At 39.2% G+C, this 15,803-nt stretch overlaps 1 protein-coding gene across 1 annotated transcript in view; it reads left to right on the forward strand.

Moving 5' to 3' along the window:
- Nucleotides 1–15,803, forward strand: part of FBXO15 (F-box protein 15) — a gene marked incomplete at its 5' end in the record, with an annotated part of 243,412 nt that overhangs the window by 68,762 nt on the left and 158,847 nt on the right. The window contains 2 exons of the mRNA XM_082257658.1: nt 7,008–7,253; nt 10,938–11,144. Coding sequence (XP_082113784.1) covers nt 7,008–7,253; nt 10,938–11,144 — 453 coding nt within the window. The remainder of the gene's footprint in view (nt 1–7,007; nt 7,254–10,937; nt 11,145–15,803) is intronic.

Genomic DNA, 15,803 nt, shown 5'->3' on the forward strand with positions numbered 1-15,803 from the left:
TTGAACCCTATTGGCACTGAGCCAAAAGTTTTAAAATAGAATAACGTTTTATATTATTATGGTATATTAAGTGGTATTTCAGGGGCACCCTCCGTAACCAAAGGGGAACCTCTGATAAGATTTTTGAAATTCGGAACAAAGTTTTAGAGGATATTTGTTTGAAAGATAAAAGTACATTACTTCCTGTCATTATGGGTGTATAAAAAGTGACCTACTACAAATAGTGTAAAGACAGGACATTAGAGCAAAGAATTGCAACCACCCCCTCTACCCCCAGATAGACAGGAAATAAGGTATACAGCTAACCTGTGTCCGCATGTCCCATCAGAAGCAGTCCCAAAGGTTTGCTGAATAACAGTAACAGGGGTGAGAGCGGTTTCCTGCCTGGCTTCAAAGGAAAAGGGGAAGTCATTTAAAAAAAAAAAAAAAAAAGTAATGTTTGAGTTAAAATTTCAGTGTTCAGTTTCAGATGAAGTGCCCATTAATCCAGTATGTAGCATATGTCTCTGGCCAGCTTGACCCAGTGATAAAAGGATCCTCAAGCTGTGTGCGGGCCACAGCCTGCAAAAGAGCTTCTGGATAAAACAGGTGCAATGTTTTTAAGCCAGTTTACTTCCAGTACAGGAGCAGGCATTAGAGGGGGAGGGGAAAAAACGTTTGTTAAATATCCCCCATGACTGTTTTTAAGCTGATGATGGCAGAATCTGAATTGTTGAGCCCTGCCAAAAAGGCTCCTCACTGGAGCACTGATGAGACCCTTTATGTAGATGTATCATGTTTATAAACAGAGGAGGGTAAGCCTGTAACTGGGTATGCAGTAGTAACAGCAATAAATAAACAAAAAGAATGCAGAGGCATTAAATCTAAAGTTCTAAGCACAAGCAGCTGATGGTTTTGGCAAAGGCCTGTGAATTTTAAAGAGTTAACATTCACATTGACATGATTTTGGTCATATTTTTGAAAGCTTGTAACTTTTTGACCTCAGCCCAAGTTCTCTCGGTAAGCCAAGAAAAAGCATGCAGATATAATAGACTGTTCTTAGTCTTCCAGTGTTTCACCAAGGTGGCCATTTATTAAAAAAAACCAAGGCACATGCAAGAGAGGACACAGAAGAAGCTGCAGGAAACGCAAGGGCCGACAGAGCAGCGAAGAAGGCTGCACTGGAACAGGTCCCTATCCGGGTACTGACACTCCTAGGAAAGCAACCAACTCCTGTAAGTATGGCAATCTTGATATCATTGCAGAAAAAGCCCCCTCACAGGAGCGTGAGAAGTGGCGGAAGAAAGGTGCAACACAGGATGTAACTGGTTGCTGGAGGAGCATTTCTGTCTGATCTCAGGCCCTATACCCGAGGGTGGCAGCCGCAGCTCACGGATCGTGTCATATCTCAAAGACTCTAATGACCACCTTGGTAATACAACACTGGTTAGCACCAGGTTTTCCTGGAGTAGCTGCAAAATATACTGCTTCTTGTCTTACCTGTGCTAGGTACAATGTTGGTAGAGCTGTAAGCACCCCATAAAAGCACCACCTAAGTCAGACTGTCCTTTCCAAGGAGTTCAAATAGATTACATTGATTTCCCACAGTCTGGTCCCTATGCACATGTTTTAGTTTTGTATAGACATTTTTCAGGATGGCCCAAGGCCTGGCCAGTCTCTAGGGGTAAAGTACAAACCACAGGAAAAAGGCCTTTGCCCCAGGTAATGTGCAGGTATAGAATCCCAGAAACTATGGAAAGTGACAGGGGTACTCACTTTACAGGAAGGGTTCTACAAGAGATCCTATCCGCACTAAATATTGAGAAAGCCTTTTACACTCCATATCACTCACAGAGTAGCGGAAAGGTACAAAAGGTTGTATGGTAAAAAAAAAAAAAAAAAAAAAAACACAAGTTGAGTAAAATAATAGCAGAAACAGGTAGATTGTTTTACGTTTTTTTTCCTTTGTCAGGAACACTCCCAAGAGAGGTGTGGGTACCTGAAGCAGGTCTCTATTTACCACAGAAATTGCAAGCCACACACTCAGATCTCACTAGATGTGTTGCAGCGCTTTAAAAGCAATTGACATAAAATGCATAATAGTGTGTTTTCATTCCTACCAGATCCAAATGAGGATACTAAGTCATAAAGTAAGGCTACTAAGAGTGCAATTGGTTACACCAACATCCCTCAAGGTAGAAGGGATACATGAATTCACGCCAGTCATTGAAAAAAGGTGGTACAATGATTTTCTTTTAATTTTTAATATGTATGGGAATGTTGGGTATAAAAGAGACAGACAACCTAAGGCCCAATGTACTGTTAAGTTTAAATACCAGGTAGCCAGGAAGTCAGGGTACTCAGGGTGTTAGATATGTCCACAATTACACCCAGAGTCCCAGACTATATCTGTGCTAGTAAACCCACTTGCATTAGAGGATCTAAATCAGACAGAGTTTTCAAAATCCTATAGAAACATTACCAGTGCACAAAAGGACATGTTAATTCCCCCAAAAGTCACAGGTTTCAAGAATCCTACAGTGTGTATAGAGTTCTATGGAAAAAACTGATGTAGGGAGGGTGGACTGTTCACAAGCACTGATAAACATATCCTGCCCACAGCTGACTGTGAACAGCCCATGAAATGAAACATGGATGCATTACAGAAATGAAACTGTTAAACATAAAATATGAGCCATATTAAATGACAATATGGACATTTCTCATCTAGGAGAAGCCCTCAGGTTTCTGTTGTTCAGACAGATACTGGGGTATTATGCAGAAAAGTTATTAATACCCATTTTCACCCCAGGGTGGTCACATTCAGGGTTGGGAATCTATTATGTCTGTGTCAATAAGGCCCATAGATTACTTCCTCAGTGTGTCACAGTAACAGGTACTACAACCTCTTTATTTCCAATAGTGTCCGCCCATCTTAATGAACACAGTCTTTTGGAGGTTTTGCTTTATCTCCTAAAATAATGAAAGTGGTGTATTCATATTGATGTTTATGATAATTATGATCTCTAGTTATCTGTTGAATTAAAATAATTATGTGTTTGGTTGATAAGGTTACCAAGGCCAAGAAGACAACCTATTTCAACTCTATACGGAAATAAGAAGGGATTGATGATGCTGAGTATGCTGTAATGAGAAATCTGTCACCTCAAACCCCCATGTATGAAGTAATCTCCGCCTCAGAACCTTACCAAGACTCGGACACCCCCCACTGAGGTTTGCCCTCTGGGCCAGTGTTCCAAGCGTAAGGGGCTGCTCCCTTGGATGAATCTGATAAGCGGAATAGGTAGTTAGTTAGCCTGATCAATAAATTCTCAAGAGGGGGGAGATGTCGTGGCATACCTGTCTCGCATTTTCTGGATACCTTATTGGCCTTTACAGGATGCCTTGACTGGCATTTAGAATGGTTATCTTAAACAAAATGTCTTTCGAGTTAATCTCATTTTACTTTGATTTCTTTACATGTGTCACTGAGCTTGCAAAGGCTAAGAATATATCAGATGAACGAAACAGTGGAAATTCCCTATCTCTCAGAATATCAACTCTGTCTGGACAGCTGACCACAAAGCCAATAATATCTTCTAAAAGCCCCTTTGGAACTTTTATTGTGCGTCACCAAGAAATTTCCCTTTATGACAGAGAATCACGATCTAGATTGACATAATGCTTACTATAATTAGTTGTTAACTTTGATTGGATAAAAGATGTTAATAACAACCCATTTCTGTACGTCAGATTGTAATGACAAACCCATATTTGAGTATATATAAACTCCAGCAATGTTGTAATAAATCAGGTCACTATGATTCAGCCATCTTGAGTCTTGTCTGATCTCATTATATATATAGCTATATATTGTCTGATTTGGTATCACTGACTAACAGGTAACAGGTATTTTGTACCTGAGGAATAATTCCACAACACGGGCGTGGATGACCCCTTGGGGGGATTCGTTACACAGGGAGATAGCCGAGAAGTGGTTGCAAACAACAGTTTGATTTATTCATGCAATTTTCTTCACCAGACTGCAAGCGTCAAAAACATCCAAAATAAAATAAAACACAAAATAAATCTTTGCCACTGTGGGCGGCTACCTTCTCACACACAGGAACCTATCTAATGAAGTCTGTCCCCAACCTACTGTTGGGCAGACTTGGCTGATCATACAGCAGACTATCAATAGTCCATTTATTATCTCTTCACATAGAGAATGTCCCTTTTCTCTTCACACAGCACATGTTCATTGGACTTTCCTTTCACATAGAAAACATCCATTGGTTTTTCTCTTCACATAGAAATAGTTCATTTTCTCACCTTGAGAAGTCTTCACACTTTTTACCCTCCTCAGCGCACATCGCTCCAGGAGGTCTTCCCCATGCTCACACAGCTTCAGGGAGGCACACATCTGACTGTCCTCCTCTCCCCAGCTCACACAGCGTCAGGAGGCAGCAATCAATAGGACTTCCTCTGGACAAATTATAGAGGCCTTAATTTCCTCATTCTGAAGAGCTGAAGGTTCTTCAACTTCCTTAAGCCGTCCTGGCTACCTCTGCAGCCGACACCCTATAGTAATTGGTGAATTTTCTAAACCAGGTGGAAATGTATCTCCTGTCTGTGACTACATCCACAGATTTACCTGACTTCCTGTCACAGTATATATATATATATATATATATATATATATATATATATTGTCAGAATATTTATACTGCTCTGAATATAACAGTGTCTATTTATGTCAATAAGCAAAGATCTGTGAGGTAAGAGAATCTCCACTTATTTCCACGAATCAATATGTAGCAAATTCTTTTTATTGATTAATTTCTTTTTAAAAGCATATACCAATCTTAGTGAAAACAGTCTACAGTATGGAATATATAAGAATATTTATTCACGAGACATGTATTCACAATAAATGATCAAACTTGAGATGACACAAAAAGATAACTTTACATAAAATACAAACTTCAAACAATGAATGCAATGTGATTTGTAGCTTAATAATGAAAGTAAAAATAAAGCAAGATTATGTTTTCCCCAGATGTAGTAGAAACCATATTTAAATGTTTTATATAATCAGACCACAATTGTCTGTGCAATGCACAGCCGATAGTCACTTCACTGCAGATGGAGCGAGAATAGGCCATGCAAAACATGAGACCAATATGCGCTAACTCTGATATTAATAAAAATGTATAAAAAGCAAAAATCAGCTCTTAGAGAAAAATCTACTTATGGTTAATACAGCTGGGACTGTAATCTCGTTACCCTTTAGCATTAAATGTAAAACATGTAAGGAAGGAAATAAATGATAGTAAATAATAATCAAATAATTAGCAAGGTATATTTTACCCCATTTAAAATGGCTGCTAGCTTAAATGGTCATTACCAGAGTCCTTAAGATGGCTACCTTCCCAAGATGGTGGCCAGGTAGGGAGGAGTTTCGTTTGTGTCCTTCCCAGTTTCAGATACATAATGGAGCAAAATGGAGTATGTGTAGATGAGTATATGCATGGCTGTAGTAGCGTGTGTGTTGTATGTGTAATGTATGTTGTGCAATGTCCTGTCTCTCTCTCTCTCATCTGGGTTCTCCTTTTTATATGGTATTGAACAAAGGACTATTAAAATTACCATAAGTTAAACCCAGAGGGAGTAACATTATCCCCATTGGTTGGGACATCTTATTCATTAACTGGTGAGGTCATTGGGTGACACCTCTTGGTTGACCAGTATATTGAATATTAAAACTATAGGATTTCTCCATTTAAGAATATCCTAAAATAACATAAAATCTATCCATACTCTCATCTATTACATGTCCATTTAATATCCACCGTGTATCTAAATAAGGAATTAATCTGGTAACACCATAATATATTATTAATATATATATCTATATATATTGGAAATGACTTTTTAACCTAAGACTTCAACTAGTAGCAGTCAGTCACCAGAGATGGCAGTATTGTGTTGCTCTTAGGTTCAGTATAACAGCATTATTTACCTACAAATAAACTTTGAACCTTATATTGACAAAGAGCTTACAAATCCAGACCACCTTCTAGATCCTTGGCAAGGTTAGAAAAGTTTTATGATTAATTTCTACATGTTTACTGAAGCCTCTCTTGACATACAGACATGAGTCCTCAATATTAGTTAAAGCTAGGATTTAGCAAGAATGAAACAAAATATCATATAGAAGGTTTACATACATATCTATGTATGTTATTCATATATATACTTCATTGTTAATATTCAGTAATATAAGTAAAACAAAAAACGCTGTAATTAGCTTTTTCAAGCTGCAGTAGGCAAAACCTCAAAATCAAAAACGACAGTCCATTGTAATATCACATAAATTAGTCCCCATATGAGTCCATAAAGTGATGTGATTAAAAGTGCTCTTCACTTCTTCAAGTAATAAACACCCATGTGCTCAGAAGATCTTTGTGTGACAGCTAATTATGTGCATTGTGCACCCAATCCAGAAAAGCTCACATTCCAGCCGCTTACAAGATCACTGTAGTAATCGGTGGTCATTCAGCTCATCAAAACTTACTCCAGCGGTTCAGTGTGTCGGTGAAAAAAAAAAAAAAAAGTGGCCACAATTCAAGATCAGTGATGTGGGAGCAGGTGACAGTAAATAATGACAGTCCTATCTGCAGTTGATCAGAAGACAGGTCTTCTGAGCACATGGGCACATTGCTTGAAGGAATGAAGAGCGCTTTTAATCACATCACTCTATGGACTCATACGGGGACTAATTTATGTGATATTACAATGGACTGTCATTTTTGATTTGGATGTTTGGTTTATGCATTTGCAATTTTTTTATTGTATTCACTGAATGTATTACGGCGCTATATATATATATATATATATATATATATATATATATATATATATATATATATATATATATATATATATATATATATATATATATATATATATATATATTTATTTTTAATAATCTGTTCTAACTAATTAATTTTTTTTTTTTTTTTTAGTGTTTTGTGGTTTAAAATTTACAGTTTACATATGAAGAAAAATCTGCGTTGGAAATCTGATTCTATGAATTTGGCTGGCAAAAGATTAAATGACACTACAATTACAGACAAAGAGCCTGGTTATTGGAAGAAGACCTATATCAGTGAATTAATAACTGGAACAGAGAAAAGAATGAATCAGATTTTGAAATCTGCAAAAAAGTACAATGCATTTGGTGTACCAGCTAATATGGAAAAGGCAGTAAAGTAAGTGTAAATGATTTTGAAGAAAACTCCACTAATATTTTTTTTACACAGGGATAAAATGACATTTGTCAAGTAGGTAATATAAATTAACTTTGAGCCCGTTTCTTCAAAATATCAAAGTCCTACACTGATAACATAAAACTCTCATACCTCTTAGACATTAATGGCTGTATGTTGTTGTTTTGAGGAGACAGCAAATTTGCATGGTTATACAAGCTGTACACTCACTACTTTACATTGTAGCAAAGTGTCATTTCTTCAGTGTTTATATACTGGTCTTTTGTGGCCCAACGCGTTTCATGGAATACTCCACTTCAGGAGCTGAAAGCCAAATATTGTATCAAAATTGATCTGAAGAAGAAAAAAAGCCATACATATACATGTTTCATAATTATGAAGAACCATCTTGACCTGAGGGCCCAGCCACCAACCACATACCACGATAGCGAAAGGAAAGACCGCCATGGAATAGGGTCCAAAGGGGAGCCAATGGCAGTGAAAGAGTCATCTCTATAGTTTCCAAACTTATAATTCGATAAACAGTAATGAAGGTCACTCTATCAGTTGCTAGTGCAAGAAAGGGATATGTGTTCATAGCATAATGCGAAATCCTCCAGTTTATACTAGTCGCATCTGACAAAAGGAAATATATGTTCAAACAAGCTAACCCAAAATATAATCCATTGAGTTGCTGATATTCCACAGACAAGCTAACGTGAGCTTCTAATTTATACCTGAAATCAAAAGACAGAAATTTCAGTGGATTCTGCCATAGACTGTTGCTAGTTGCAGTATGTATGTACAGTGGGGATCGAAAGTTTGGGCACCCCAGGTAAAAATATGTATTAATGTGCATAAAGAAGCCAAGGAAAGATGGAAACATCTCCAAAAGGCATCAAATTACAGATTAGACATTCTTATAATATGTCAACAAAAGTTAGATTTTATTTTCATCATTGACACTTTCAAAATTACAGAAAACAAAAAAAAATGTCGTCTGCAAAAGTTTGGGCACCCTGCAGAATTTATAGCATGCACTTCCCCCTTTGCAAGGCTGAGACCTGTCAGTGTCATGGATTGTTCTCAATCATCGTCTGGGAAGACCAGGTGATGTCAATCTCAAAGGTTTTAAATGCCCAGACTCATCTGACCTTGCCCCAACAATCAGCACCATGGGATCTTCTAAGCAGTTGTCTAGAAAACTGAAACTGAAAATAGTTGACGCTCACAAAGCTGGAGAAGGCTATAAGAAGTTAGCAAAGCATTTCAGATGTCAATATCCTCTGTTCGGAATGTAATTAAGAAATGGCAGTCATCAGGAACAGTGGAAGTTAAAGCAAGATCTGGAAGACCAAGAAAAATATCAGACAGAACAGCTCGCAGGATTGTGAGAAAAACAATTCAAAACCCACATTTGACTGCACAATCCCTCCAGAAATATCTGGCATACACTGGAGTTGTGGTACACTATTCCACTATAAAGAGATACTTGAACAAATATGGTCTTCATGGAAGAGTCATCAGAAGAAAACCTCTTCTACGTCCTCACCACAAAAATCAGCGTTTGAACTTTGGAAATGAACACATAGACAAGCCTGATGCATTTTGGAAACCAGTTCTGTGGACCGATGAGGTTAAAATTGAACTTTTTGGCCGGAATGAGCAATGGTACGTTTGGAGAAGAAGGGTCACAGAATTTAATGAAAAGAACCTCTGTCCAACTGTTAAGCATGGGGGTGGATCAATCGTGCTTTGGGGTTGTATTGCAGCCAGTGGCACAGGGAACATCTCACGAGTAGAAGGGAAAATGGATTCAATAAAATTTCAGAAAATTTTGGATGGTAACTTGATGCCATCTGTGAAAATGCTGAAGTTAGAGGATGGCTTCTACGAATGGATAATGATCCTAAACACACCTCGAAATCCAAGGGGGATTAAATAAATAGGCGTAAACTGAAGGTTTTGCCATGGCCTTCACAATCTCCTGACCTCAACATAATTGAAAATCTATGGATAGACCTTAAAAGAGCAGTGCGTGACAGACAGCCCAGAAATCTCAAACAACTGGAAGACTTTTGTAAGGAAGAATGGGCAAAGATACCTTAAACAAGAATTGAAAAACTTTTGTCTGGCTACAAAAAACGTTTACAAGCTGTGATACTTGCCAAAGGGGGCAGTACAAGATATTAACTCTGCAGGGTGCCCAAACCTTTGCAGACGCAAATTTTTTGTTTTCTGTTATTTTGAAAGTGTAAATGATGGAAATAAAATCTTACTTTTGTTGACATATTATAAGAATGTCTAATCTGTAATTTGATGCCTTTTGGAGATTTTTCCATCTTTCCTTGGCTTCTAAATGCACATTAATACACATTTTTACCTGGGGTGCCAAAACTTTTGATCCCCACTGTACATATATACTGCAACTAGCAACAGTCTATGGCAGAATCCACTGAAATTTCTTTTGATCCCCACTGTAGTTGCAGCCGCTCCTCTCATTGTGACAGCAGTACGGGGAGAAGTTCACCTTACAAGCTGTCATTTTTTATAAATAGCATGGCCATACGGGGCTCCGCCCACATGACCGCATAATCCATATAGAGTTATGTGTTTGAACTACAAATCTCGACATCCTTTTGCAGCTGCCGGCTTGTAGTTTTCAATGAACTATCAGAGCGTATATTGGGGGGGGCGCTTCAGGGATATTGTAGCTGATCAGTAGAGTACAACTATATAAATTAATATTAGTAATATATACTTAGTAGACTGTCCAAGGTTCAGATATTATACAAGCAGCATCAGGGATAAAAGATTTTAATATAAGGTTCCCAAGACAGCGCAGGAATCACACCAAAATACTTTGAACTATGAGAGCGCTCTTGTAGTTCTTTAAGTCTTCCTGTCAGTGTAAAAAACTGCCTGGCCATACGATGTATGGCCAGATAGCTCACACTAACAGTCTGCAGGAGACCTGCGTGGCATCGGCGATCTGCTGAGTGGAAAAAAAAAATTAAAAATAGTAAATGCACATTTTTTTTACCTGTAAAAAAAAAAAAAAATGTACATTTATTATAATTTTTTTTTTTTTTTTTACGGTAAAATGACCCTTTATTACAAGAGCATATCTGATCAGATACCAATTGATTCATTAGTTTAGGTAGGTCCCCATATTACATGGTTTTGGTTAATCTAAATTTGATGTACAAAGATTGTATGGTCAGATTGTAACATGAATGGTGAGCCTTGGATAAAAATCTAATTTCTGGCATCTCCTACAATTTAAGCTCAGTTTGGTTCAGATTACCTATAGTTTGTACTCTTCTAAAGGACACAGACATCGTAGCTTTCTCATTACAATCCTGAGATTGCCCTAGATGGTTATAATGAAGTCTGACTCTCTAGTTCAGAAATCAGTTATAGAAAGGAAATGGTCAAACAAACACTAGTTTTTGGTATGCATTTGTAAAAATGTTTACTAAAATCTCTGCAATCTGTATGGCTTTATGTACAACAATGGTGTGCAGAACACTTCCAGGTTGCCACATTGCAAAGAAGCAACATTTCTTTTTTTTTCCACTATTTTTTAAAACACTTGTTTTTTGTGGAAATTGAATATGTTGTATTAATATTTATTTTGGGCATTAAGTTCCTAGTTACCAAAAGTCTTTTTTCATCTGTTTGCAGAATGTCTGGATTGATTTGGGCTCTTACTTTCAAAGATATTAATGGGAAAGAAACTATGATTAAGCAGTCTGATATTACTTTTAGAGATACATCCCTTACAATATGTTGGAATAGTTATACTTGGCCTGGCTTTCAATCTCTGGTCACACTTCAGCTCCATGGAGTTACAAAGATTCAGACTGATTGTTTGCGTACTCCTAAAAATGGGTATGTATATTTTTTCAGTTTGACCTGTAACTGTCTTAAGTGCACACCTAAAAGTTCATGCGTTATCAATATGCATTTTCAGCACATCTTTATTATCAGATCTATGCTAACAAGATTAGGAAAATAAGATTATTCCATAGTTTAAGCCCTTTTATTTATACTATAGAGATATAATTACTTGCTTGGACTGAGGGAATTGTATATGTTAAGTAAAAGAGAGTGTTACAAAAGGAGCCAGTACATTTGGGAGAAACCAGCTCTGAGTAATGTAGAAAAATATAGAAACCCAATATTAACCCCAATCTCCACACCAGAAGAGAGGGGCAAGAAAGTGCTTTGGGCAAGAAATGGGCCTTTAACCAGTTCTGGACCAGAAGGATTTGCCCCCTTAATGACCAGACCATTTTTTGCGATTCGGCATTGCGTTATTTTACCTGACAATTGTGCGGTTGTGCGACGCTGTACCTAAACAAAATTGATGTCCTTTTTTCCCCACAAATAGAGCTTTCTTTTGGTGGTATTTGATCACCTGTGAGATTTTATTTTTTTATTTTTGCGCTATATACAAAAAAAGAGCGACAATTCTGAAAAAAAAAAAACCCAATATTTTTTACTTTCTGCTTTATAACATTCCCCCCCAAAAATAATTTAAAAATCAAATATTTTCATCATTTTAGGCCAATTTGTATTTTGCTACATATTTCTGGTAAAAAAAAAAAAAAGTCGCAATAAGCGTATTTTGATGGGTTTGCACAAAAGTTATCACTTCTACAAACTAGGGGAAAGATTTATGTCATTTTTATTGTTTTTTTTTTGTTTTTGTTTTTTTTTACTAATAATGGCAGGGATCTGCTATTTTTAGCGGGACTGCGACATTGCGGCGAACAGATCGAACCCCTAACTGACATCATTGACACTTTTGGGAGGACCAGTGACATTACTACAGTAATCGGTGCTAAAAATATGCACTGTTACTGTGATAATGACATTGGCAGGGAAGGGGTTAACACGGCGGGTGATCAAAGGGATAACTGTAAGCCTAGGAGAGTGTTTCTAACTGTGGGGGGGGGGGGATAGGCTTTTGAAATGATCATAGAGACCTGTGATCCTATATAGAAGGATCACAGGCATTCTGAGATCATTCCAGAGAGAACGGTCGGCTGTGTTTACAACAGCTGATCGTTCTTCTCTCTCAGCGGGGAGCGATCGCAGGTGAGACTGCATTGATGGGCACGGGTGAAGCTGCATTGATGGACACGGGTGAAGCTGCATTGATGGGCACAGGGGATGCAGCATTGAGGGGCACAGGTGAGGCTGCATTGAGGGGCTCAGGTGAGGCTGCATTGATGGACACAGGTGAGGCTGCATTGATGGGCACTGATCAGGCTGCATTGATGGGCACAGGTGAGGTTGCATTGATGGACACTAGTGAGGCTGCCTAATGGGCATGGGTGAGGCTGCATTGATGGGCATGGGTGAAGCTGCATTGATGGGCACAGTTAAGGTTGCATTGATCGTCCTGACGAAGCGTGCGTCACGCACGCGAAACGCGTTGACGTCACACGCCGGCCGCACACCACCCGGAAGAGCCACCGCAGCGTTCCAGCTCCCGCCCACGGCGCTGTTTCCTTGTCATACCCGGAACACGCCACCTCCTCGTGGTATGCCGGAGCGGAACCTTCAACATCGGGCCTTCATCCTAAGAATACCCTAAGGAGATGAACAGAAGTCCCTCCATTTAAGACCACTAGTGCACGGTGAGCATAAGTCATTACTTTTAAGGGGATAGAGAAAAGGCAGTGACCACCAGGCTGACCCAATTATACAGTACATCCATGCTAACCAGTGTACGGCCACTGTTTGGCCAATGGCAAAACTGACTAATATGGGATACAGCCTATCCATGGTGTGAGCCCGCGCAGTCTTTCCATCATACTGCGTCTCTCCCCAGCTCCCGCACTTTCATCCACTACCAAAGAGAGAGACTTTCTGTCACAGGGGGATATATGTCGGCCTGATTGTGCTACCCCAAATTCTAGAGGATCTGAACTTCACCCCTTCGAGGATACTGGCCATTACCCATCCCAAGGACTGGCTTTTCTAACAGCCCATGGTACTCGGTATGCAGACATTCCTTTTGACACCTTCCCCTTCATGGTGAAACTGCGCTGGAAATTTAGAGCTTACATGCTTTTCAATTATAGCAGAAGTGTTAAAGTTTACCTGCATCGGAATAGTTTACTGGTGCTTCTCATTCACCTGATAATGGACTCTAGAATTACTATTTCATTGTCATTTTTGAAGCACAGGGTTGACGAGATAATAGTTCAATTTATGAAGTCCATGACCCTCTGAACCATTGGTGTAGCTTCATTGGTCATTTATTATACCAGGTTACAATACCTTATTGTGGCATGCCGACCAGCAGACCCATGAGATAGCAGCATTCAGAAATCCCTTTTGGGATGTATGCAGCTTACTCTGGTCACTGCAGGTCAGATCTTCCAGTATGTGTGTAAGGCCGGCCTTATGTGTGTGTGAGTCATTGTTTTTTATGTGTCTTGTGTGTGGTCAGTTATAGTTCTGCACCTGTCTATATTTACATATTGTTCCCCAATGTTGGGGTAGATTTTTAGACTGTGTCATTTTTGATCCTCAATAAAGTTTTTTGAAAATTTACATTAAGTTGGTTTGAGCATCCCTTTTTGCAGCCGTTCTTAAGAGGCACTCTTAGGCCCCTTCCAGTTTTTATTTTATTGCATTGATGGGCACTGGTGAGGCTGCATTGTTGGGCATTGATGAGGCTCCATTGATGGGCACTGGTGAGCCTGCATTCATGGGCACTAGTGAGGCTGCACTGATGGACACTGATGAGGCTGCACTGATGGGCACTGATAAAGTTATTATTATTTATTTGTGCAATGTCTGCATTCATGCAAAAACATTTAAGTGTAATTTTATAAAATAATTTATGAGGGCGCATTTAGGGGCGGGGCAGGGTAGGGGTTAGGTGGGGCAACTGGTGGCGAGTAACCCTTAAGGCCTGGCTAGTAGCTCAGGACTTTAAATTTTGAGCCCTGGACTATACCCCCTTATGTTGTGGTCTTTATGGTGCCCATCTAATAGTTTTTTGAAGCTATTGATGCTCCCTGCTGATACTACTGCTTGTGGAAGAGAATTCCACATCCTTACTGCTCTGACAGTAAAGAACCCTTTTACATATTTTAAGGTTAAACCGTTTTTCCTCTAGTTTTAGAGTGGCCACGTATCTTATTGTATTCCCTTTTTCTGAAAAGTTTGTTCCTTATGCTAGGGTCATCAACAGTACAGTATTTGTACATTGATATCATATCCCCCCTCAAGCATCTCTTCTGCAGATTTTGTACGTTTTCACACTTACGAAGAAATTAAGGGTCTATAATTTTTTTTTTTTTTAATGTGTGTATTTGAAATGCTAGAGACAGAATATCAACCAGAAACCCAGAAAAAAAACACATTATACAAATGGTATTTATAATTTGAGTTGCAGTTGAGTGAATAAAATAAGTATTTCATCCCCAAGCAAACATGACTTGGTGGCGAAATCCTTGTTGGCAAGCACAGAGATGAGATGTTTCTGGTAGCTGGTACTAGGTTTGCACACATCTCAAGAGGGATTTCGGTCTACTTTTTTGTATAGATCTTCTCTAAATCCTTAGGGTTTCTTGGTTGTAGCTTGGCAACCCTAAGTTTCAGCTTTTCAATTTTCTATGGGATTAAGGTCTGAAGACTGGCTAGGCCACTCCATGACCTTAATGTGCTTCTTCTTAAGCCACTCCTTTTTTGCCTTGGCTGTATATTTTGGGTCATTGCCATGCTGAAAGACCCATCTTTAGTGTTCTGGCTTAGGGAAGAAGGTTCTCATCCAAGATTATACAATACATGGCCCCGTCCATTGGCCCCTCAGTGCGGCAAAGTCTGCCTGTACGTTTAACAGAGAAACTGCCCAAAGCATAATGTTGCCTCCACACACGGCCGGTCGAGTTAATGCCAAAGAGCTAATTTTGGTCTCATCTGACCACAGCACTTTCTCTGAATCATTTATATGTTCATTGGCAAACTTCAGACAGGCCTGTGCATGAGGGGAACCTTGCATGGGCTGCAGGATTTAAATACATGGCGGCATATTGCGTTACCAGTTGTTTGTTTGGTGACTGTGGGCCCAACTGCCTTGAGATATTTCACATGCTCCTGTGTAGTTCTGGGCTGATCCCTCACTTTTCTCATGATCATCCTTACCCCATGAGGTGAAATCTTGTTTGGAGCTCCAGACCAACGGCGATTGATTTTTTTTTTGTATTTTTTCAATTTGTGAATAATCGCTACAACAGTTGCCTCCTTCTGCTCAAGCTTCTTGCTGATGTTTTTGTAGCCCATTAAAGCCTTTTGCAGGTCTACAATCTTGTCCCTGAGGTCCTTTGACAGCTCTTTGGTCTTGCATATGTTGAGGTTTGAATGGAAGAAAGATCCTGTGGACAGGTGTCTTTTATACACATAACGAGTTGTTAGGAGCACCTTCTTAAGGCCCCTTTCACACTATCCGTCCGTCCGGACGGGTTCCGTTTTTCTCAGTGGGTGATCGAGCCGCCGAGCAGGAGGATGACAGCTGTGTCTCCGCGC

The sequence above is a fragment of the Pelophylax lessonae genome (genome assembly GCF_965119305.1).
Source record: "Pelophylax lessonae genome assembly, chromosome: 5".
Lineage (NCBI taxonomy): Eukaryota > Metazoa > Chordata > Amphibia > Anura > Ranidae > Pelophylax > Pelophylax lessonae.